At 49.6% G+C, this 25,280-nt stretch overlaps 1 protein-coding gene across 1 annotated transcript in view; it reads right to left on the bottom strand.

Annotated features, from left to right (window-relative positions):
• Positions 1-6,840: 6,840 nt before the first annotated feature.
• Positions 6,841-25,280, bottom strand: part of espl1 (extra spindle pole bodies like 1, separase) — a 77,953-nt gene continuing 59,513 nt past the window's right edge. Inside the window, exons 30-32 of the mRNA XM_084317574.1 lie at positions 13,215-13,298; positions 10,558-10,722; positions 6,841-7,221 (exon numbers count right to left, since the gene is read on the bottom strand). Coding sequence (XP_084173700.1) covers positions 7,020-7,221; positions 10,558-10,722; positions 13,215-13,298 — 451 coding nt within the window. The 3' untranslated portion in view covers positions 6,841-7,019. The remainder of the gene's footprint in view (positions 7,222-10,557; positions 10,723-13,214; positions 13,299-25,280) is intronic.

Here is a 25,280-nt window from a genome sequence, read left to right as displayed (position 1 = left end):
TACTCCTTCTTCCATCTGGTCCAGAAGTGGTTGGCTAAGAGTTGCACTCGCCGCCATATTTTGCGGAGGTACAGATCTTCCTTGACGAACCTTCCGGGCGGCGGAGCGAGGATTGTGGACTTCATGGTCAGGATGTGGTTTGGTGTCAGAGGCTCTGGGCTGGATGGATCATTGAGGCACTCGACGGTCAGAGGTCGGCTGTTTACCACCGCCATGACTTCATATAGGAACGTACGTAGAGAGGCGCAGTCAAGTTGTGTGGCTGACTGCGCTAGAATGGCCGTCAAGACGCTTCGGATGGTGCAGATTTGTCTTTCCCAGGCACCCCCCATATGACTTGCCGCAGGGGTGTTCAGGATGAACTCGCATCCAAGTTCCTTGCACTCTTCCGGATCCATTTCTTTCAGTGCTCTAGCGAACTCTCCTCGTGCGCCAACGAAGTTTGTGCCTTGATCGCTTCTTATCTGGCGTACGTTTCCCCGAATGGCGATGAAAGCGCGCAGCGCATTAATGAAGGCATCCGTGGTCAAGTCATCGAGCATTTCGATGTGGACGGCTCGGGAACACATGCATGTAAGTAACAATCCGTAACGCTTTAGCTCTTTCCTGCCTTCCTTTACGTGGAATGGTCCAAAACAGTCCATCCCGCAGTAGGTGAATGGCGGCGCAGTTTCCATGCGTTCCTCCGGGAGATCTGCCATTCTCTGCTGTTCCGTGCATCGTCTGAACTTCCTGCACGTAATGCACTTGTAGATATGGGATGATGCTGCTTTGCTGCCGCCTAGTATCCATATACCGTTGGATCGGAGTGCATTCATGGTCATCTTGATGGTGCACTCTCTCGTGATAGTGCTTGACGAGTAAGCCCGACACATAACTGTCCTTTGGAAGGACAGCTGGATGCTTCACCTGTGGATCTAGGGCGGCGTGCGTTAGGCGTCCGCCAACTCTGAGGACGCCGTGGTCGTCCAGGAATGGCCCTAACCGGTGCAGCGTAGTGGCTCTGCCCTTGAATGGGTTCTCCTGTTGGCTCTGGGGTGCCAGTATGTCTTGCGCAAAGGTTGCTCCTTGCACCATCTTGATTATGGTTAGCTCCGCTTCTCTTCTTTCCTCTAGGCTGGTGGCTTCACAGGACTTTGGCTGGAGCCCTTTCCTTTCCTTTACGTGGCGCTGGAGTCTGGCGATAGCTTTCACCAGTCTGGACCAGTCTGAGAACTTGTGTACGCGCTCTAGCAGCGGCCAGACTTCCTTCACCCCTGTGGTGAGCACTTGGGCCTTCCTAACTTCCGGGTCGTCACTTGCAATCTCTCCCACCTTGCCTTCTCCGCTTGGTAGCCCGTCCTGCCAAAGAAAGTCTGGGCCGGAGACCCAGTTAGAGGCTATCAGTGGATCTGCTGCGAGCCCCCTTGAAGCATGGTCGGCTGGATTGTCTTCCGACGCCACGTACCTCCATTGTGTAGCCTCTGTGCTTTGCTTGATTCGTTCTACGCGATTTGCTACGAACACGTGAAACCTTCTGGCTTCGTTATTGATGTACCCCAGTACAACCCTGGAATCCGTCCAAAATACTTCTCGTAGGCACTCGACTTCCAGTTCCTTCTTGAGCATATCACTGATGCGGACGGCTAACACCGCTGCTGCCAACTCGAGCCTGGGTATGGTTGTGACCTTAGTGGGAGCGACTCTTGATTTTCCCAGTACTAAGGTACAGTGGGCTTCGTTTGAATTACTCACTGCTCGAAGGTACGAGCACACTCCATAGCCGTCCATACTGGCATCGGCGAAGTGGTGCAGTTCGTAGTGCTGAACCTTGAAGCTTAATGGCACGTAGCATCTTGGAATCTTCGCCCCTGCCAGCTTGTGGAGGTCTCGGAGCCAGCACTCCCACCGTGGTCGTAGGTCATCGGGTAGCGGGTCGTCCCAACTGAGCTTGTCCCGGCACATCTGTTGTAGGATCTGCTTGCCTCCCAGGATGAAGGGCGCCACAAATCCCAGCGGATCGTATACCGAAGCGACCGTGGACAGGACTCCGCGTCGGGTACTCTGATTCTCTTTGACGGTCACTCGGAACTGGAACTCGTCCGCCGCCACGCACCACTGCACCCCGAGTACTCTCTCCAGGTGCAGCTCCCCTAGTGCCATATCCTTGTCGCTGGGAACTTCGGCACACTCTTCCCCTGGGATTGTGGCTAGGACTGCCTTGCTGTTAGAGATGAACTTATGCAGCCGGAGGTTGCCTGTGCTGCAAAGCGCTCTTGCTTCTTTCACCAGCTGGATGGCTTGGTCGACAGATGCTACGCTAGCCAGTCCGTCATCAACGTAGAAATTCCTTTGGATAAACCTTAGTGTCGTCACTGAAGGTTCCTCGTCCTGCGGCCGCGATGTGCTTGAGTCCGTAGTTTGCACAGCCCGGTGACGAAGCTGCCCCAAACAGATGGACCCTCATCCGATAGATGGACGGTCGGTCGTCTAGGTTTCCATCATCCCACCAAAGGAATCGGAGGTAATCTTGGTCTTCTGCCTTGACATGGAACTGATGGAACATGCGTTCTATGTCGCACATGATTGCCACGGGCCCTCGTCGAAAGCGACACAGCACTCCCACCAAGGCGTTGGTCAACTCTGGGCCTGTCAGCAGATGGTCATTCAAGGATACGCCTTGATACTTGGCGGAGCAATCGAAGACCACCCGTATCTTCCCAGGCTTTTGTGGATGATACACCCCATGATGTGGGATGTACCACACTGGCGTCTTGCCGATGTGTTCCTCGGGGACCCGCTCTGCGTCTCCGCGGGTTATGGTCGCCTCCATGAAGGTCTTGTAGTCCTGGTAGTACTGCGCATCTTTCCGCAGCATCCTCTCTAGGCTGTTGAGCCGATGGATGGCACAGATCTTATTATCCGGTAACTTAGGCCTTTCCTTCTTAAAGGGCAGCGGCATTTCATAATGACCGTTGCTCTTTAGCTTGATGCCCTTCTTCAGTTCCGACATGAACCGTAGATCCTCTTGCGATATAGGGTTGGCCTCTGCCGCTCTTTCCGAGAAGTCGGCCTCCAGTCTCTTTAGTACGTCTGTCGGTAGCACGACTTCTTTGATCTGGGTCCTATTGACATAGTGCACTTCCCTGGTGAGCCCTGCCGAGGCCGGTAACCCTGGCCTCACTTGCTTTACCAGGACGTGGTGACTGAGTCCGATGGTATCTCCATAGTGGAGCCCCGGGGTTCCATATCCCACCACGCTCCAGCCTAAATCTGTTTGCACTGCAAACGGCTGGTGGTCCTCCCCTCCCACCGTGATTAGTGGCTTGAGGGCAGTTGTAGCCAATTAGCAGGCCGACCTCACAGCGTTGTTTGGGCGCGATATTCTCTGCTAGATGTGCCAGATGGCCCCATGCCTTCGCTGTCCCTGGGGTGGGAATATGGCCTCTGTTTGCCGGGATAAAGTCTCTTGAATAAGTCACTGGCAGAGGAATTAGCTTGGTTGACTGGAATCCTCTTACTTGTAGGCCAGCTAGTTTCCAACAGGACACAACTGTGTTTCTGGAAGCCAGTGTCGAGAGCTGTAACTGCACTGTTTCGCCCCTTGATGTTAAGAGTCCTTGCTGTCTTCTCGAGGATGAAGGTGGTGTCACTTTGATTATCGAGGATTGCATACACCAGGACTTCCCGGCTGGGCTCCGCTGTAGCGGAGACCCACACTGGCACTATTGTGGAGGTATGCGTGCCCCCATCCTTCTGGATGACTCTAAATGACGTTGCCTGGTGTGGCGGCGTATTTGTACCTCTGGTTATGTACGTAGCCCGGTTCCTTGCGTCCGACCTTTCCTCCATGGTGGGTCGTCTATCTCTACAGTCCCTGGCGGTATGGCCGGGCTCCAGACACTCGAAGCACAACTGCCTTTCGCGAGCAAACGTGTTCCGGTCAACCTTGCTCTTCTGCCTAAACTTGCCACACTCCTGTAGGCTATGGCCGCTCGCGGCACAAAGGATGCAGCGTGTGGCGCCGGCTGTCTCATGGGCGCTAGCTGTTAAGACTCGTGCGCCAGGGTCCCTGCGTCTTGCGCCCTGTTCCCTCATCCCGTCCCGTGGGTTCAGGGCACGAAACGAGGTTACTGGGTTGCACGCGATTTTGGCTTCACGTGTGAGGAACTGGACAAACTCGCTGAAGCTCGGGAACCTGTGCTTTGCGTCGTCTATGTCTACGACTTTCGTATTCCATCTTGCCGTCACCCCGCCTGGGAGTTTAGCGAGTATTTTTTGGTTCTCGCGGCAATCATTAAGGATTTCCAGCTCCTGGATCTGCGGCATGGCAGCCTCACAGCTGCGCAAAAAGTCGGCGAGTTCTTGAAGTTCAGCACTACCGTTGGCGCTTATCTTGGGCCACGCATCAAGCTTCGCTCTGAATGCATCGGCAAGCAGGAATGGAGTTCCATATCTCTCCGCTAAGAGCTGCAATGCTGCCTGATAGGCGTCCTCTGTGCCTTGCACGCAGTAGCTTTCTATGGCCGTTTTGGCGTGTCCCCTAACGTACTCGCGTAGATAGTATAACTTCTCTGCGGGTGCTATGCGCTTCCTGTCCACCAGCGTCAGAAAGGACGCCCTCCAGGCGTGGTAGGTTAGTGGGTCGCCATTGAACACTACGGGTACTGGTATAGGCACACGACTGGCATTGATGGCTTCGGTGAGCCCTTGGATGAGAGCTGCTGTGCTGTCTGCCTGCGCTGGCGCCTGTTCCCCTTCTGGCCCTGCTGATGTTGCAGCGCGCTGTTGAAGTGGCTGGCTTGGGGCTGCATGCCGCGGTGCTGGAGACGCTGGCGCCTGGTCCCCTTCTGGCCCTGCTGGTGCTACCGCTGGCTGTGGCGGTGGCTGGCTTGGGGCTGCATGCAGCGGTGCTGGAGACGCTGGCGCCTGGTCCCTTTCTGGCCCTGCTGGTGGTGCAGCTCGCAGTTGAGGTGACTGTCTTGGGGCTGCCTGCAGCGGTGCTGGAGACGGGCCTTCCTCTTTTACCCTAGCGCCTATGAAACTCCCTTCGGGCCACTCCCGTCCGTATACAGCTGGGTCGTCACCTTTGCTGGCTGCTTGAGCTGCTTGAGCCGCACTTAGCTTCCGCATGGCTTCCATTCGTACTCCTTCTCTGCGTTTAGCCTCTAGCCTTCCTTGTCTTTCCGCGCTTTCAGCTGCCTGCTGCACCTTTCTTCCGGCGTTGTCTGCCGCCACTTGTGCCCTTGCCTGTGCATCTTCGGCTACCAGTTTCCGCATTGCTTCACTGTGCTCCTCTTGCTCTCGCAGGCCCTCTACGAGGGCTTGTAGAGACCGCACCTCAGCGGCGGCGGTGTACCTGCGGCGAGGGCTGCTGCCTGTCTTGCCGGATGATGTAGCGTCGGATGCGGCGGAGTGCCTCTGGCGCGAGCTGGTGCCTGTCTTTCCTGAGGCTACCGACAAGCTCTCGAGCATGTCTGCGTCTTCCAGCTCGCCCTGTATGGGCTCTGTTGCCGCGAACAGCTTCCTTGCGATGTCCGCTGTCTGCAGCGGTCGATGGTTTGCCGTACGGAGTCTTCCGGCACTTCCACGCGCTTCCACTCCTCAAAGGCCGCCACCAGCTTCTTGTTGGCGACGCCAACTGCAGTGATGTGGTGCATTGCGTCGAGTATGCCTGCTGGGGCACATGCGCCCGTGACGCTCAGCTCTGCCTCGGCCTTCCGCATCGCCGCCTTCCATGCCTCCTGGTACTTAGAGAACTTCCGTTCAATCTTTGTCCTTCGCTCATCCTGCCGTTCTTGAGCCGCGGCCGTCAGCCTGCGTACTCGGCCCTCTGCCCAGGATGTGATCTTCTCCTCCACCACCGTCTTGGACGGGCTGCCACTATCAGACATCTTGATGTAATGCCAGGATGGTCGATGTTCTAGAATGTTCCGGAAGGTTGTGGATGTTCGATGTTCTAGAATGTTCCGGAAGGTTGTGGATGTTCGATGTTCTAGAATGTTCCGGAAGGTTGTGGATGTTCGATGTTCTAGAAGGTTCCGGAAGGTTGTGGATGTTCGATGGTCTAGAATTGCACGGTCATCGTGGTGCATTAAGTTTTACTGTAACTGTCCCTCTTGCAATGATGAAGCAACTCGTCTTTGATGTTTACTGATTGGCTTTATTTCCGTTCGAAGAGAACATCTTTATTCCGAACCGTAAAACTGTGAAAACATACATGAAATACAATCAATCACGGATCAAACCATAACAACATACATACAATTTATCGGTCGTTACAAGGGTGGTTGTTAACCCACTGAACTTAACTACAAGCGCAGTACGGTCCCAAACGTACCTTATTGACTGCATGCAATATGAGAGGACTGTTATGGAGCTTGGTGTCGATGTGGCTTGTCTGAAGATGGTGAGGAGTGAAAGGACGAACCTTACGGGCTCTCCCTATTTATACACTAGTGGCGATCTATTATGACATCACAAGGCCGCAGGACCGCCCACACAGGGCGATCTATTATGACATCACAATGAACCAGGGCATTCTAGCCTGTTATAACCGGTTCTATTATGACATCACCACTGCAGTTACATTGCAGCCGGATAGCTCTCTACTGAACACACAGGGGAAATTGGTATCCATCTTCTTGTCCCGACTCTGGAGAAGACGGTAAGCGCAGTTGCCAAAAGCTAAAACTGTATGCTAGCAAACAAAAACAAACAAAGTGAGAATCCAGCATCGCAGATAAATATATATTCTAAAAATGGTAAGTGCTTTTATGTCATATACGACAACGTAGACCTCAGAGGGTTTAATTACCATTGAGCAGATATGAACATAAACCAGCATGTTGAGATTTGCACAATCTTTATTCATAAAATTCATAAAAAACACTTACAATAAAAGCATCTATTTAAATAAAATAAAAGATTCAGGCTTGAAGCTAAATTGAAACGATAAAAAAAAACACATATTTTCATGTCTGATGCATCAAGAATCAATTATGTTGTTTATAAAAATCTGGTTGAGAGGATAAGACGTCCTATCGCAAGTGGATTGGGAGGCCGTAGACCACGGGTGCGGCCCCTACGAGGTGCTTGAGGTGGGTGGCCAGGCGGGACGGGCCCATGTGGTCCAGGAGGGCGGCTCCAGGCCCCGCAGACATCCAGGACTCCAGCAGGGCTTTGGTGAAGCGGTCGATGTCCCGGTCCGTCACGTCCCACAGGTTCCCCAGGAACAACGGGCTGAGAGGGAGAGGAGAGACCGGCGTGAGACAGATGCTGCAGGTCATCAACCAGAGACACTGCAGGTCATCAAGCAGAGGCACTGCAGGTCATCAAGCAGAGGCACTGCAGGTCATCAACCAGAGACACTGCAGGTCATCAACCAGAGACACTGCAGGTCATCAACCAGACACTAGAGACACTGCAGGTCATCAACCAGAGACACTAGAGACACTGCAGGTCATCAAGCAGAGACACTGCAGGTCATCAAGCAGAGACACTGCAGGTCATCAAGCAGAGACACTGCAGGTCATCAAGCAGAGACACTGCAGGTCATCAGTCAGAGACACTGCAGGTCATCAACCAGAGACACTGCAGGTCATCAACCAGAGACACTGCAGGTCATCAACCATATGCTGCAGGTCATCAGTCAGAGACACTGCAGGTCATCAACCAGAGACACTGCAGGTCATCAACCAGATACACTGCAGGTCATCAACCAGAGACACTGCAGGTCATCAACCAGAGACACTGCAGGTCATCAACCATATGCTGCAGGTCATCAACCAGAGACACTGCAGGTCATCAACCAGAGACACTGCAGGTCATCAGTCACTAGAGACACTGCAGGTCATCAACCAGAGACACTAGAGACACTGCAGGTCATCAAGCAGAGACACTGCAGGTCATCAACCAGAGACACTGCAGGTCATCAGTCAGAGACACTGCAGGTCATCAACCAGAGACACTGCAGGTCATAAACCAGAGACACTGCAGGTCATCAACCATATGCTGCAGGTCATCAGTCAGAGACACTGCAGGTCATCAACCAGAGACACTGCAGGTCATCAACCAGATACACTGCAGGTCATCAACCAGAGACACTGCAGGTCATCAACCAGAGACACTGCAGGTCATCAACCATATGCTGCAGGTCATCAACCAGAGACACTGCAGGTCATCAACCAGAGACACTGCAGGTCATCAGTCACTAGAGACACTGCAGGTCATCAACCAGAGACACTAGAGACACTGCAGGTCATCAAGCAGAGACACTGCAGGTAATCAACCAGAGACACTGCAGGTCATCAACCAGAGACACTGCAGGTCATCAACCAGAGACACTAGAGACACTGCAGGTCATCAACCAGAGACACTGCAGGTCATCAACCAGAGACACTAGAGACACTGCAGGTCATCAAGCAGAGACACTGCAGCAGGGTTTCGTTAGAAAAAATTGTTGCCGGCCTCGGTGTCAAATGAGAGAAATTCCGGTCAGAGTTTATTGAGCTTAAAAACAATTGATAGGCAAAAGAATGACAACAAAACAAAAGAATGACATCATCAAGGCATGTAGATTTATAATATTTTTACTTAAAACTAGGCTACTTTTGCGTATAAAGTCATTATATTCCAAATAAAATAAGTCCTGAGACTCCGTGCTGCTGCCGACTTTAAATCAAATAGGTGTCTGTGGGCAGTCGCCCGACATTAATAAACGGCAGTCTGTTATAATCACATTTTTATGAGCTAACGAATTCCGTTATATTGGACATTTGTATTAATTATATCAAGCGAAGAACTGAGAAATTTGGCAGAGAGAGACGGCAACATTATCGTGGGTTTGCGTGACGACTCTCTCTCTCCACCTCCCAACGACTTATTTGCGAGAGTATGTCGATGCAGAGCAGCAGATTCAGCTGTTATTGGCTCTTTTCTGGGGACCGCACAGCAGCGGCCCCCACCCAACAGCTGAATTGCCAATGGCTGAATTGGAGTACTGCACTGTGCCGCTGCTGCTCCGGCTCTGCAGCTGCACATGCATTCGCACACCCAGCACTAAGCTCTCGCTGACAACGTCGTTGTCATTATTAGAAGCAACGATGAAACAAATGTAATGATTGTTTAGTTCATCGCATAGGCTATTTAATTTGAGCCTATTTTAATACAATTCAAATAATCAAATTGTGCTTAGACTCAGGGAATTATTTTCACCGGACATTAAGACCGGAGAGATTAAATATGTCGGACTTCAACAGATTTTGCCGGTCAAATACCGGTAATTACCGGCTAACGGAAACGCTGCACTGCAGGTCATCAGCCAGAGACACTGCAGGTCATCAGCCAGAGACACTGCAGGTCATCAGTCAGAGACACTAGAGACACTGCAGGTCATCAAGCAGAGACACTGCAGGTCATCAAGCAGAGACACTGCAGGTCATCAACCAGAGACGCTGCAGGTCATCAACCAGAGACACTGCAGGTCATCAGCCAGAGACACTGCAGGTCATCAGTCAGAGACACTGCAGGTCATCAGCCAGAGACACTGCAGGTCATCAGCCAGAGACACTGCAGGTCATCAGCCAGAGACACTGCAGGTCATCAGTCAGAGACACTGCAGGTCATCAACCAGAGACACTGCAGGTCATCAACCAGAGACACTGCAGGTCATCAGTCAGAGACACTGCAGGTCATCAGCCAGAGACACTGCAGGTCATCAGTCAGAGACACTGCAGGTCATCAACCAGAGACACTGCAGGTCATCAACCAGAGACACTGCAGGTCATCAAGCAGAGACACTGCAGGTCATCAACCAAAGACACTGCAGGTCATCAGCCAGAGACACTGCAGGTCATCAGTCAGAGACACTGCAGGTCATCAACCAGAGACACTGCAGGTCATCAACCAGAGACACTGCAGGTCATCAGTCAGAGACACTGCAGGTCATCAGTCAGAGACACTGCAGGTCATCAACCAGAGACACTGCAGGTCATCAACCAGAGACACTGCAGGTCATCAACCAGAGACACTGCAGGTCATCAGCCAGAGACACTGCAGGTCATCAACCAGAGACACTGCAGGTCATCAGTCAGAGACACTGCAGGTCATCAAGCAGAGACACTGCAGGTCATCAGTCAGACACTGTAGGTCATCAACTGATGGACCGCTGAACGGATGCTTTTCCCATGACGACGCATGTCTTTTCTGTGTTTCAAAATGACACGCGTCTTCAGCAAGTTGATTACATTAGAAAAAGCATCATTTCACAGGCAGCCGTGTTGAACACTTTCCTTCACCAAGTCAAATTGTGCATGAATGAAAATGACCATTTCTATAAGATCAAATTCTTAACATGTCGTCTACACACGGAAACATAACCATCAAATCAACAAAAACTGTGCACTGCCGATTCTACTCAGCAGCGTGTTTTAAAGCTCAGGAGAAAAAGCACAATATGACCTTAAGATGCTTTGCATTGTGGGTTAGATTGTGCGAGGAAGACAGATGACATCATAACACGGGGCAGCCAGACTCAACACAGCCCCCCCCCATGCGACGTGTGGCGCTGCATCTTACCAGCCGGCCATGAGGTAGTGGAGGATGATGCCCGAGCCCTCCAGGTCCCCGCGCACCGTCAGAGCAGCGCTGCTGCAGCCGAACAGCAAGGAGGCCGCCCTCATCTCCTGCTTCAGGATCCTCTGGCCGTCCAGGAAGCGAGCCCCTACGCCGTGACCCACGTATCTACGGCGACACAGAAGGGACAGACGGAGGAGATGTAAAGTGGTAGTTTGAACACTGGGGCTTTGCATAGTTGCCCAGCGCGTTTCCTTTGTCGACGGCACTGCACGGCTACCCAAAGAATGTGGTGGAGGCACGCTGGTGTAGTGGTTTAAAGGAACACGCCAACATTTGGGGAAATTAGCTTACCGTCTTCTCCAGAGAGAGACAAGAAGATAGATACCAGTTTCCTCTCTGTGCGTTCAGTAGAAAGCTATCTGGCTGCAGGTTAGCCTAGCTTAGCACAATGAATGGAAGCGGACAGTGCCGGTTAGCCTTCGGGAGAAGAGTTAGTGGGACAATGCCTAGGCTAACCGGCACTGTCCACTTCCATTCAATGTGCTAAGCTAGGCTAACCTGCAGCCAGATAGCTTTCTACTGAACGCACAGAGAGGAAACTGGTATCTATCTTCTTGTCTCTCTCTGGAGAAGACGGTAAGCTAATTTCCCAACATGTTGGCGTGTTCCTTTAACACTGTTGCCTTACAGCAGTGTTTCTCAAAGTGGGGGGCGCGCCCCCCAGGGGGGGCGCAGAGGCATGACAGGGGGGGCCTTGAGATTTATAAAAAAAAAAAAAGAAAAAAAAAAAAAAAAATTACAGAAGATTATCACTAAAGTGCTATCTGTTGCAGCTGCACTGTTCTCCATGAAAATACCATTTCTCAAAATCTGAAAATCATTCTTTAATAAAACACAGAAAAGGATCACCAAGTTGTGGGCTGTGTTCTGAGTCCCCTCCTCTACTCCCTGTACACACACGACTGTGTGGCTCAGCGGAGTAGCAATACAATCATCAAATTTGCTGACGACACAGTGGTGGTGGGCCTGATCTCTGCCAACGACGAGAGGGCCTACCTGGAAGAGGTCAAGGTCCTGGCGGGATGGTGCCAGGAAAACAGCCTCTCCCTGAACGTCAGCAAAACAAAGGAGATGATTGTGGACTTCAGGAGGTCGGGGGTCAAGGACTACAGCCCCCTCAGCATCGACGGGGCACCGGTTGAGAGAGTCAACAGCTTTAAGTACCTCGGAGCCTACATATCCGAGGACTTGACATGGACCACACACATTGACAGTGTTGTGAAGAAGGCACGACAACGCCTCTACTTCCTCAGGCGCCTAAGGAAGTTCCAAGTCAGCCAGAAGATCCTTAAGAACTTCTACTCATGTACAATAGAGAGCATCTTGACCGGCAACATCACCTCCTGGTTTGGGAATAGCACTGCACAAGACCGAAGCAGACTACAAAGAGTGACACGTTCAGCCGAACGCACAATTGGAGGGGGGCTCCCCACCCTCCAGAACATTTACAACAAGCGTTGCAAGGGCAAGGCTAAGAGAATCATTAAAGACTCCAGTCACCCGAACAACTGCCTCTTTGAACTGCTGCGGTCAGTCAAGCGATACCGGAGTCTCAAGGCGAGCACAGAAAGACTCAGAAGAAGCTTCTATCCCCAGGCCATCAGGCTGCTAAACGAACAATGAATGAACACTACACAACAACAACCACCAAACGCACATAGCACACACATCCACACGCACACACTCACTTTAAACAAACACACTGTAGCACCCACTCCACACACTTTATAGCACACACCCACTTTAAACAAACACACTGTAGCACCCACTCCCCACACTTTATATTTATGGATGAAGGATTGCACTACAACTCGTACACCTTACTGTAAATTGTACCTAAAATTGTACCTCATCCCATTTCTGCTTTGCACTAGATAGTACTGTACATTAGTACACTGCATAGTATTGTGTATTGTATATTATATGGCAACTCAGAACACTGTACATATGTCTATACCGAACACTGTGACCTCATTTTTCTTCTTCTAAATTCATGCTATATTATGTTATTATGTTATTTGATACTATCTTGTCTAGCACAGTCTCTGGAGCGTAACAGTAAGAAGCATTTTGTATGAAAGTATTCTGTACTTCTGTATGACAACTATTAAAGAACTTGAACTTGAACTTGAAGTTACTCTGGATAAAAAAAACCTTTACAGACAACATTGAGACAAAGCTTCCTGACACATCTCCATCCAAACTCTTGGAAGAACTCTTTGAAATCTCATCTGATACCACCTAGAGAGCTAGTTTCAGAGTGTGGTGCTGAGTACCAAGTATCTCATCTCATGGCCCACCAAGTATCTCATGATGCAGCAGTTAAGGTGTTGATACCATTCAGCACCACATACAGTATCTGTGGGAAGCTGGCTTTTCATCCATGACAGCTCTGAAAACAAAATATAGGGCCAATTTGAAAGGTCACGATATTGGTGTTATTTCAATAAATATAAACATGGTCCATTTCATGACTATATAGGGGGGGGGGGCCCAAAATATTTTGGTCCGCCAAAGGGGGGCCAGACAGAAAAAGTTTGAGAAGCACTGCCTTACAGCAAGAAGGTCCTGGGTTGGATTCGCTCTCCGAAACTCACATGTACAGATCCTTGGTGGCCACAGCTTCCTGCAGGTCGTCAGAGTTGGGAGCTGCTCCACAAACACCCTGCCAGTCCGGCTCACTGCAGAAGAGAAGAGGAGAAGAGGACAGAGGAGAAGAGGACAGAAAAGAAGAGGACAGAGGAGAAGAGGACAGAGGAGAAAGAAGCCAGTTGAGAGAGAACGTCTGACCTCAGAGCAGTCATATAGACCCGTTCACCATTTACAAACATACCATGTTCGAGCCAATCAGCAAGGGCTGGGCAATTAATGGAAAAAGAAAATCGCGATCTCGATTCATAGACCTATGCAATCTCATTTCTAAGTTATGATTTTTTTTTACAAAAAAATAAAATAAAATAAAAACAAATTTTTAAACTTTTTACTTAACTTTTTTAATGATTTTATTGAAAGAAATAAGAATTGAGAGAGAATCGTGATCTCAATTCTTAAGAGAAAAATCGTGATTCACATTTTAGAAAGAATCGCCCAACCAAGTCATGTGACTAGTGTGTCCCTTTTCCACTGCATAGTACCTACTCGACTCGACTCAGCCTTTTCGGTTTTCCATTGCCAAAATGTGCGTTTAGTACCTGGTACTTTTTTTAGTACCTGCTTTTTCGAGGTTCCAAGCAGGGTAGAAGTGATACGAAAAAGTGACGTGAAACACTGCAGACCACTGATTGGTCAGAAGAGAGAAGCGGCACACGTTATCATTGCGCTACACGGGGGAACGTCCTGCACAAAACAGAAACCCGCCATCTTTAAATTGCCTCGCTTGAACATGAACATTAGCATTCATTATTTATTTGCAGCAAGAACAAAGTGCAATAAACAAAAAAGGATACATTCACTGCGTGTTCTGCCTCATTTGTCGATGAAACAAAACCAACATCAACACAATTTACCACCAAGAGCGGAGAGTTTAGTCTCTCAAAAAGATCGCTGATTTTGTTGGCTTACAACAAAATGATGATACATGATAACATGTGAGGCGCTGGTATCATGAATAGAGTGGAAATACTTTAATCATCACGTCATTAATTAATAGATAATTGTCATTTCCAACATAAGTTAATGCTTAATAACGTTACACATGGGGAGACTAGCTTGCTGGACACAAACATTGTTGATGTTAATGTTATATCGCTCGCTATTGATTGTTTGTACTAGTAACGTTAACGCTAGTAGAATAGACAACGAGAGGTAATCATCATCCATTTTAAACAGGTTTACCTCATGTTAAGTAGAATAGACACGAGAGGTAACGTTAACGCTAGTAGAATAGACACGAGAGGTAACGTTAACGTTAGCAGAATAGACACAACGAGAGTCTGGTTAATGTTGTTAACAGATTGCAGAATGGGTACAATACAATACGGCTCAATACAAACAATTGTTAGGGGATGCAGACCAGAAAAATACTTTCGTCTTGTTTACATCAGGGTCCCCCGATATCGCTCGCTATTTATTGTTTACTGGTGATGGTGGCCAGGTCTAATATCTGGATGATACTTTTCGAATAAAAGTTTGTTACAATCATTTTCATATAACGTTACTTAGCTACCGAACTTTACAAGTAGGGGTGTAACGATTCAACCTCGCAACGATTCGATTCTATTACAATTCTTCAGGCAACGATTCAATGCATCATGAAATCTCTTCATTTGACCACGATCCGATTAGATTCATTTTCTATCAGTTAATTCCCCAAAAAAAATTTGAATACACAAATGTGGCTGGGGGAACTGATTTGCAGGTCAATAAAAACAATTATTTTATTTTTATTATAATCGATTCTAACATTCAAATCGATGCATCGAATCGAACACATTAGAATCGATGCATTTCGATTAATCGATGCATCGTTACACCCCTAGTTACAAGTATGTTATTTGTAACAAACTGATTGTTCATGCGTTGCTGATTAAATATTTAGCTACCGTATTTTTGTTTAACAGCTTAATGTTAGCAAAATCTTTGTGGACGTGTCGCGGGTGGGCGTATGTGTGTGTCTGTGTGTATTCATGGAGCGGTGGGATCTACCCATGGGAGTTCCCTCTCTTGCGTTACAGGCTGTGCCGTTGGAGTAAGCTGATTGGCTGGCTGGTGCATAGGGGCGGTGCCCTGGAACCCCGCGAACTCGCTCAAAAGGGAGGCGAGTATTGTCAGCTGGGGGCGAGACACAGAAGGACGAGACCCGGAGCAGAGGAGGAAAGAGAAACCCGAGGACGCTGACTGGTGATATTGCTGGTACACACGGCGCTATTGCTGCTTCCTTGAACGAAAACGGGAGTCGAGAGGACGGTAACAGAGGAGGAGTACGAGGACACGAGACTCTTTTGTGTTTGTACTTTTCCTCCAGTGGAACCAGTTCATATCGGCGACTGCGGTGTTTCCCCCCTGCAGTGGAAACGGGTGGAGCTTCAGACCGGAGAGACATTATCGCCACACCGGGCGCCGTGAGTAAAGAACGCAAGACAGTAGAATACGTGCCCGACAAGCGAACTGTTTCCCGAGTGGTAAATGAAGACATAGACGAACAGTGACTGCATTGGAATTAGGAATATTATTAGTAGCGTGAAGCTGAAGATTATCGGAACGGCATGCAGTAAAGCCAGTAAAACTGTCGAAGACTTGAACCTAGTATTGTGGATTCTCCATCCTCTGTGAACTACCTTTCTCTCTTTTCTAAATCATATGGAGGATATCTAATCCATTGTGCATTGTGACGAACCCGTGAACGGGGGGACCTTGCTCTTACTGACTGTGCCTTTCATTGCAGGCGGGAGGACATTATTGCACGCCTGGTGCTTGGAGTGCCTAAAACACCCCAGTACAGACAGAACAGTTTTTAGCCCTCACCTTCGGGCCCCGGTTATCATTAACCTTTTTGTATTGTTTGTAACTCAGCGCTTCCACTGCCCCAAACCTAGGTTAGGATATAAGAGGAGTATTCTAGGCCTGGTCACAACCCCTAGCGGTAAACAGCACCCACTATCCTATCCAAACCCCCTTAATTTACTGTGTGAACACTTAGTGTGTATTTATCTACCTATATTCTCCCTAATCATTTGCCGTGGCTCCCCGAGGGATGGTGTGATATCGATACCTATTTCAGGCTGTTTACAGTGAACCATGTGGTGTAGTGTGATTCTAAATTAACGTTTGATAGTCATAGACCCGTGTGCAGGGCAGACCCTTTTTCCTTCACGTGTGTAGTGGCTCAGGGGCGGGGATAGGTGGCGTGGGTGGGAGTAACAGTCTGGGGGTGGGTTTACGGGGCATTGAGCGCTTCCTCCTTTTAACTACCCTAGGCTTAAGAGGCGTGGGTATTTTAATCTAGTCTAATAGTGTTTAGGTAGGTTTATGAATTTGTATCTTATGTATTAAAGTATTGCCTGTTTTTCTTAAATACCATTATGTAATAAAGTATTGCTTGTTTTTGCTAAACATTCTCTCCTTGTCTGTCTGTGGTCCTGGGGAATCTGTTGTGGTAGTTCAGCTGAGCTCTTTGGAAAGTACACCTGTGCGCTTGCACTTCCTAGCTGTAGACTGGGGTGCTTTTCATTGGGGTCTGGTGACCGACGTTTCATCAGGCACCTTTCATGTTATATGCTCCGTTCCATTCCGACAGCAGAAAACCATTAATCTGTCAATAAAAGGAGCAATTAAAAAAAAAAAAAATCAATTTTTTTATTCCTCCAAATCTCCACTTGTGTTTACTCTGGCTTGCTCCAAGCCCTCACGGACATAGCTAGCTATGCTCACAGAGCTCTCATGCTGTACGCCAGCAGCCCCGCCTCCCCACACGGAGACAAACGGAGTACTACCTGCAGTGGAAAACTAACGAAGTACCAGGTACCAAAAGCGAGTAGAGTAGGTACTATGCAATGGAAAAGAGGCATAAGTTACCCTGGACCTCCGCGAGCTGCTGCGCCAAAAGAAGTACAACAGGGCTCTATGGAGAAACCATGGCACTGCCCTGACTAAAAGTAGTTTCAAACGAAAACGGCTGTAAGCCTTTCAACTTTTACATATCTAGCTTTGGTTTGATTGTTTAGATTTCTAGCATGGCTAACAAATGCAAATATATTGTAGTCGGCCCTGTTGTTCTGACCAGGATTACGTTCAATGTTCCCTCTAATTTATTTTCGGTCTGAGCAAACACTCAAACCTCCTGAGCAGACATCAGCAACTACTGAGCAACATACGTCACCTGCCAATTAACCGGTTAGTTGATAAGCGGCAGTTTGTGAAAAATCTGAGAATCTTAATTTCCCTCAATGTCTAACATAAAAATATATACATTTTGCTGATACACAGAGAAATACAAAAAGGCATATTATATTCCTTAATCAAATATTTATTTGACCACTAATTGACGATGCAGAGCAAAGTCCTTACTTTGGTGTGAGTCGTGTCACTAACTTTTGTCTTTTTAGGAGGCTGACTCGTCATTATTTTATTAAGTGAATTATAATGCGACTTCAAGGGTGACCATATTGTCATTTTTTTTTAAAGAGGACACTCTGCCTTCAGCCTCAATATACTTAATGATACTCAGTTTACTCAAAGATGCCTTATCATTATAATATATTTAAAGTATGCCTCCTCTGTATTGATATACAATTATTGTTTATATAATTTTATAATACAAAATAATATCTCTCTATAACCAAAGTTACTCAACATGCTGTATTATGCCTAAAGTAATCTGACAAATCTCAAGAAAATAACAAAATCAACCTATGACAAAATAATATATATTTTCAAGTCTTACTGGACAAAATAAATAAGAAAAATATGAAGTAATGTTCTAAATAATACCCCTTCTGTATTAGAAAATCCAGCTTTAAAAAATATATCTTTGTATCTTTTCAATGTAATGTATATTATAAAACAGTAATCTCACAAAGATTGTTCTGAAGGATCAGATTAAACCGAATATATATATTTATTATATATATATATTTAATTGTATTTGTATATCCCCTGATATCCCTTGTATATTCCTTGTACAATATGCATTGAATATCCCTTCTAGTCTACTGAACATCCCATAATAGTCTCCATTCTACCATTGGACGAGACCTTGGTGCCAGGTCGCCATACCCCTCAGACCAGGTTCAATCGTACCGCTCAACATGTATGGACAAGTCCTAGTTCCGCGTAGGAATATGTCTACCGCACCACTAATGGTACTATTTGTTCATAGTGCGTATATATACTGCGCTATTAAAGTAGAACTTTCTTTTAGTCCAGTTCCTTACCCTCCAACAGAGTGACAGACGCAAAAGCCTCCCCGCGAACCACGTGTGGGCAGTAAGGCCAATTCGGCCCAGTATCGGCATTGAGACATCGTGTATATTAATATTTGAATAGTCATATTTGGCACTATATCGTCGAGTTGGACGTATTCTATTAAGCTAATAATAGTCTATTCATATGTAGTGCCTCGTGCGGTAAGAGTTCTATAGTAATCAGCACCCCCATCGTTTCGGGCATCAGCTGGACGCTTATCCAGGGTGGTTGACCCCACGTGAAGCTGCACCCGAGGAGCTCCAGGCCAAAGAGCGAGTGGACCTGTATATTGGATTATTCTACCGACGACGGCTAGCCTTCCACGGCTTGGATTATGCTTTGAGGACTTTGATTATTCTATGGATAAAGGCCAACACTGCGGTGTGTTGGAAATACCCCCCCCGGAGAGGACGACAGGTGAGAAGACGCTCTACACGACGAGGTCGCCTCACGTCTCTCCATCGTGGACCGGAGGACGCCGGCCACAGAGAGTCCAACTGCTTTCATCTGTGGATCGAGGATCGCTGGGCACCGGGTCGCACGACTGTGGGCTCTCCCAGGATACCCTCGGCCAGACGGGATACAGCCAGACTCTAACCCCCCCCCTCCAGCTGTCCTACAAGCAGTCGGAACCTTCCCCTAGTGTATCCAGCTATATAATCATTCAAGTATCATTGCTATTGTTCCCTAAATATTCCAGGTTGTATATTTGCTTCCTGCGCAATCAGAGATTGGACATTCGATATTGATCTACCTACGAATACTCATTTGCCATAAAAGTGCATACTATTTCAAATCATAAATGTAATTAAGTGATCGTTGTACATACCTTTTGCTATGTATTATTATTAAACGCAGACTTTCGACTTGGTACATTTGTGTTGGATCCGTTTCATCAGGTGGGAGTGTTTATCATAATTATTTATACCTAGTACTGGGTGGCCAGAGTCTAAAGTACAAGAGGTAGTGGTAGTAAGTATCATATCTAACAATACAGTCAGGGAATTGTACCCCTCAGTTACAATTGGTCCTTCGAGCCGGAGGGTAATCAGTGTAATATTAATATAGTGTTATTAATATTAAAATGGCCTATGATGAACACTCCACGAAACGATCCTCCTAACCAACAACGCCCGCGGCGCAAACGACAGCTCCCTCAGTACCTAGAGGCTTACGCTGTCAGTCAACAACCTAGTCTTCTACCAACAGTAAACGCGGTAAAACTAGAAAGTAAAATTATGTCTAACCCTAACGACCAGGCTACCCCGACCATAGAGGCCCCTATGGGTTCTAACGTAACTGACCCAGCTCACGGTGGGGACCAGGGGGAACCAGACATGACTTTACACCCCGCCAATACCGAAGAAGTAGTCCCAGACGAGTCCCGGGAGGAAGACAACACTACCGAGAGAGAACTCGGCACGGAAGAAGATGAGGAGAGCACCGTGGAGATAGAGCTCCAAGACTCCGCACGGAGTACCCCAAGGGACGGCTCCCCTATACAACAGTCTTCTCCCAGCGAGGCAGAGAGGACACTACAGCAGGCATTCCTCGTCAGCCTGAAAGCCTCTACTGAACGCGATAGACTCCAGGGTGAACGCGATCGATTGCAGATACAGCAACGGAGCGAAGAAGAGCACATACGCCTGGAAATAAGACGCATTCAGATGGAAGAGAATATGGCAAGAGACCGGGCCGACGCCCAGCGCGCCGCCACCGGTGCCCAGAGAGAATCGGATCTCACCAAGCGTGAAGCCGAGCGCGACAGAGCACAAGCGCAACTAATAGAACAGCTGATCAGAAGGACAACACCCCCTCCCTCCACCAGAGGCTCCAGGAACTCGTCTAGACATCACTCCAGGGCGGCATCCCCTAGCCGAGTAAGCGACCCTGAACTTGACCAACAGACGAGGTTTATACCCCCCGCAGACCCCCTTCCCCAACCGGTCCAAGCGAGACCCAGCCACCGGGAAGGAGCAGCATACACTGCGGAGAGGCTAAATCAGAGACTACAAGCCCTGGATGACCTAACGGAAGACGAAGAGGAAGAGGAGGAGAACCACGCCCGACGACAGCACAGTACTCTACCGGACCAGGAGGTCCAGTACAGCCCAGGCTATACCCCCGCGGAGCTGCGCTACAGACCCCCGACGCTATTCACGGGTGAGCACGACGCACGACCCGCACCGAGGAACAGCACCTGGACCAGCGGGCCATGGTACACAGCCGGTACCAGCCCACGCCAAGGAGCAGGAGGAGACTCGCCTAGGAGGCCTCTCCCCCAACGCTCGCCGATGTATCAACAATCCGCGTCATACATTGGCACACCTATGGTACCAGACTTCACCCAGGAGAACCGGGCCCAGTATACGGAGCTCCGCATGTGTCTGGAGACAATGTTGGTGGATGTCATTGATGAACGCCATAAATACGCGATACTACTGAAGCATTTAAAGGTACCCCGCGCGCACAACATAGCGCTCGCCTACGCCACTTCCACGACCCCATACACCGCAGCGCTGGTAGCGTTGGACCAGAGATATGGACGTATATGGGATTACGTGATCCAGGAGATCAGGCACATCGACCGCCTACCCCGAGCAACAGACAATCGAGCACTGGACGACCTGTCCATCAGAGTGCAGTCCCTGGTAGGGATGCTGGGAGCGCAGAGGGAAAAGGGTAGGCATGAACTATACGCCAACTCAAATGTAGAGAGGATCTTGGAGAAGCTACCGCCCGCCCGACAGGAGCGCTTTAGGCGGCAGAGAGACCACCGAGACCCTAATGGCCCCGAACCGAACCTCCTCGATCTAGCCGACTTCCTGGCGAGAGAAGTCAGCAGCTTACGGCTAGATACATTCGGACGGAGCACCCCTGGCTCCAGAGAAGGAACCAGGAGACTAAATGATGGAAGAAGATCGGTGACTGTCATGCACCAATCGGAGTCAGTGCCAAGCAGTAGGAGCCACAGTACCCCCTCAAGAAAGGAGAAGTGGAAGATAGTGTGCCCCTACTGTGAGAAAGAACACTGGCTGTCACAATGTGACTCATTCCCCAAGATGAATGCGGAGGAAGCGAGTCAATGGATAAAGTCCAACAGACGCTGTTTTCGCTGTGCGCGATCACACATGGCAGCCGAATGCCGCTTAAAGAAAAAGTGCAGTCGGTGCGATGGAGCCCATCTGGACATACTCCACGACAGTAACAGACGGCGGCCTCCACCCGCACCATCAAGCAGCAAAGCAAGCGTCATGTACATCGACCCCGCCAGCAGCAGCGGAGCCAGAGTGCTCTTAAAGGTAGTCCGTGTGACATTGAGCTACCAGAATAAAGTCATGGACACTTACGCCGTCCTTGATGACGGGTCAGAGAAGACCCTTCTGCTCGCGTCCGCTGCGGCCCAGCTAGGGCTGCGGGGGAGCGAAAACCAAATGACAATTCGGACAATAAGAAGAGATTTGAAAACGATAAAGGGCGAGAATGTCTCATTCTCTATCGCAGCAAGCGGCCAGCCCGAGCGACGGTACAGGATTACAGACGCTTTCACCAGCCAAGAAATAGGACTCTCGCGGTACACATACCCCGTAGCCAAGCTGATGGAGAAATATGTACATCTACGCAAGCTACCGATCCCACTCATAGACGGTGCTACCCCGACACTGTTGATAGGCTCCGACCATGCAGACCTCATTGTCCCGATAGACCGGGTTCATACCGGACCCAGAGGCTGTCCTGCAGCAGTCGAGACCCGCCTAGGATGGACTCTCCAAGGCCCACTCGCCAAATCTCTCAACCGAACCACAGCCACTAGCTGTCTCCACTCCCGAGTCACAGAGGGAGACACCGCACTCCTGCAGCATGTAGAGAGGCTATGGACCTTAGAACAAATGCCCTTTAAGAACGAAAAGAAAGACATTCGCTCTAAAGACGACATCTACGCCATTAACCTCCTCGAGACGGGAACAAAGAGAGTCCCAGTCAGCGGCGTGTTGAGATACGCCACGCCACTCCTGCGGCGGGAAGGGATGCCTACCTTTCACGCAAAGAAAGACGCCACAGAGCGGTACCTACTAAACACAGAGCGGCGCTTAGCCAAGGACCCCGCCCAAGAAAGTGTATACCGTGCTGAGATTGAGAAGCTCATCACAGCGGGACACGTCACAAAGATTGACATTAAAGAGGCCGACCAGACGACTGAATCGTGGTACGTGCCCCACCACAAGGTTCATCACAACGGCAAAGACCGCATCGTGTTTAACTGCAGCTACCAGATCGGATCCCAAAATCTGAATAAAGAGCTATTGCCCGGTCCTACACTCGGCCCCTCCCTACTAGGCGTACTACTCCGCTTCCGCCAGGACAAGGTGGCTATCAGCGGGGATATCAAAGGGATGTTCCTGCAGGTGAGATTAGTAGAGGAGGACAAGCCCCTGTTGCGGTTCCTATGGAGAGAGAGGCCAGGAGATGAGCACCCAGCCATCTACCAATGGGAAGTCCTCCCTTTCGGAACTACATGCAGCCCATGCTGTGCTACATTTGCACTACAGAGACATGTCGCAGAGGACGAAGAGGTCCGACACAGTGTGAAGAACAACTCCTACGTAGATAACTGTCTACAAAGCGTTTCGACCCAGGAAGAAGCCGAGGCTCTCCTACATAAACTCCGCGCCTCTCTGATCAAAGGCGGCTTTGATCTCAGGCAGTGGGCCAGCAGCGATCCGCACGTACTGCGCAGCCTCTCCTCCGAGGACAAGGCAGCGAGCAGCGAGACCTGGATGGCCACAATCCCAGGAGAAGCCCAAGAGATGACACTAGGACTAGTGTGGCGCTTCAAAACAGATTCGCTCCACTATAGACACAAACCCCTGACCACGGAGCAGGGAAGGTCGACGGCAATACCGACCACCAGACGGAGTGTGTACAGAACACTCGCCCGACAATATGACCCGTTAGGATGTATACTACCGTACACCACCAGGGCAAAGATGATTGTACGAGCATTGTGGGACAAGGACCAGGGCTGGGACGACCCCATTCCCGCACACCTTGCATCCACCTGGAGAGAGTGGGAGATGGAACTCCACTCACTCCCAGGCGTTAATATACGCCGAAGCTACTTCCCACCCACGGTGAGGCCAGAGACATGTAAAATGGATTTACACGTCTTCAGTGACGCCTCCGAGGTCGCCTACGGATCAGTAGCCTACTTGCGGGCCCAAGAAGAGGGGGGAGAGATCTACACAGCATTCATCCTCGCCCGCTCGAGAATAGCCCCACGCAAGCAACAGTCTATCCCACGTCTAGAGCTCTGCGCAGCCCTCGCAGGAGCGCATCTAGCCACGCTCATCCAACGTGAGCTCACCATTCCGGTGCATAGAACAATCCTGTGGTCAGATTCCACGACAGTACTCGCCTGGATCAAATCGGATTCATGCAAATACAAAGTCTTCGTGGGAGTCAGAGTCACTGAGATTCAAGAGTTAACCGGAGAAGCAAACTGGCGCTATGTTGATACAAAACACAACCCAGCTGACGTCATCACCCGGGGAATGTCCCTAGATGACTTAACCCGTCATAACATCTACAGTGACGGACCAGCATTCTTCAAGCTCCCGGAAGGAGATTGGCCCACGCCCACCCCGAGGGAAGCAAGTGACGAGGAGGCTGAGAATAAGAAACCCATGTTCTGTGGATTGAGCACTGTTGTCTCCGCAGACCCCAACATAGACGATTGCATTACCATAGAGAGTGCGCAGCAACGGACATTCCTGCGGCACCACCCAGAGATTAAGTCCCCCGCTGATATGTCAGCAGCTGACTACGAGGAAGCAGAACTGCTTCTACTGCAACGAGCCCAGAGAGACTCGTTCCCCGATGAACTAGACTGTCTACAGGGAGGAAAGCCCGTCCCATCAGACAGCAGATTGATTCATCTGGCCCCCGAGAGTGACACACATACCCTCATCAGAGTGGGTGGTCGCCTGCGGAGAGCCCCCAATTTACCGGATGACATTAAGTACCCGATCGTATTGAACAGCCGACACAAGGTCACAGAGCTGATTATAAAGAAATACGACGAGGATGTACACCACGCAGGAGCAGAGAGAGTCTTCGCGGAAATCAGACGTCGTTACTGGATACTTCAAGGAAGAGAGGCGGTGCGACGCTTCCAGCGAACCTGTCTAGACTGCCGAAAGTGGCGCGCGCAGCCCAGCATACCACGGATGGCTGACCTACCTCCATGTCGCCTCCGACTCGGCGACAAGCCATTCCACTCAACAGGCATGGACTGTTTTGGCCCGCTGCACATAAAGAAAGGAAGAGGCACCGAGAAGCGGTGGGGTATTGTATTCAAATGCATGACCACCAGAGCGATACATATCGAGCTCCTTCCGACCATGAGCGCAGACTCATTCCTTATGGCCTTCCGAAGATTCACATCACGGAAAGGAAAACAGTCTACATTATTGTCCGATCACGGGACAAACTTCAAAGGCGGAGAAAGAGAGCTGAGGGAGAGTTTCCAAGCTATGGGCCCAGAACTTAAGACCCACCTCGCTCCAGCCCAGATTGACTTCCAATTCAACCCCCCAAACGCACCCCACTTCGGTGGAACTTGGGAACGAGAAGTACGTTCTATAAAGACAGCCCTGTACGCAGTACTTGGGGCCCAGACTGTGGCGGAAGAAGTCCTAATGACAGTCCTCACGGAGATTGAGGGAGTATTGAACTCAAAGCCCCTCGGTTACGTCTCCAGT

Source organism: Notolepis coatsorum, assembly GCF_963971535.1.
Source record: "Notolepis coatsorum genome assembly, chromosome: 6".
NCBI lineage: Eukaryota > Metazoa > Chordata > Actinopteri > Aulopiformes > Paralepididae > Notolepis > Notolepis coatsorum.
The sequence above is the reverse complement of the archived record's forward strand: the minus strand, read 5'-3'. Positions and strand labels throughout refer to the sequence as shown.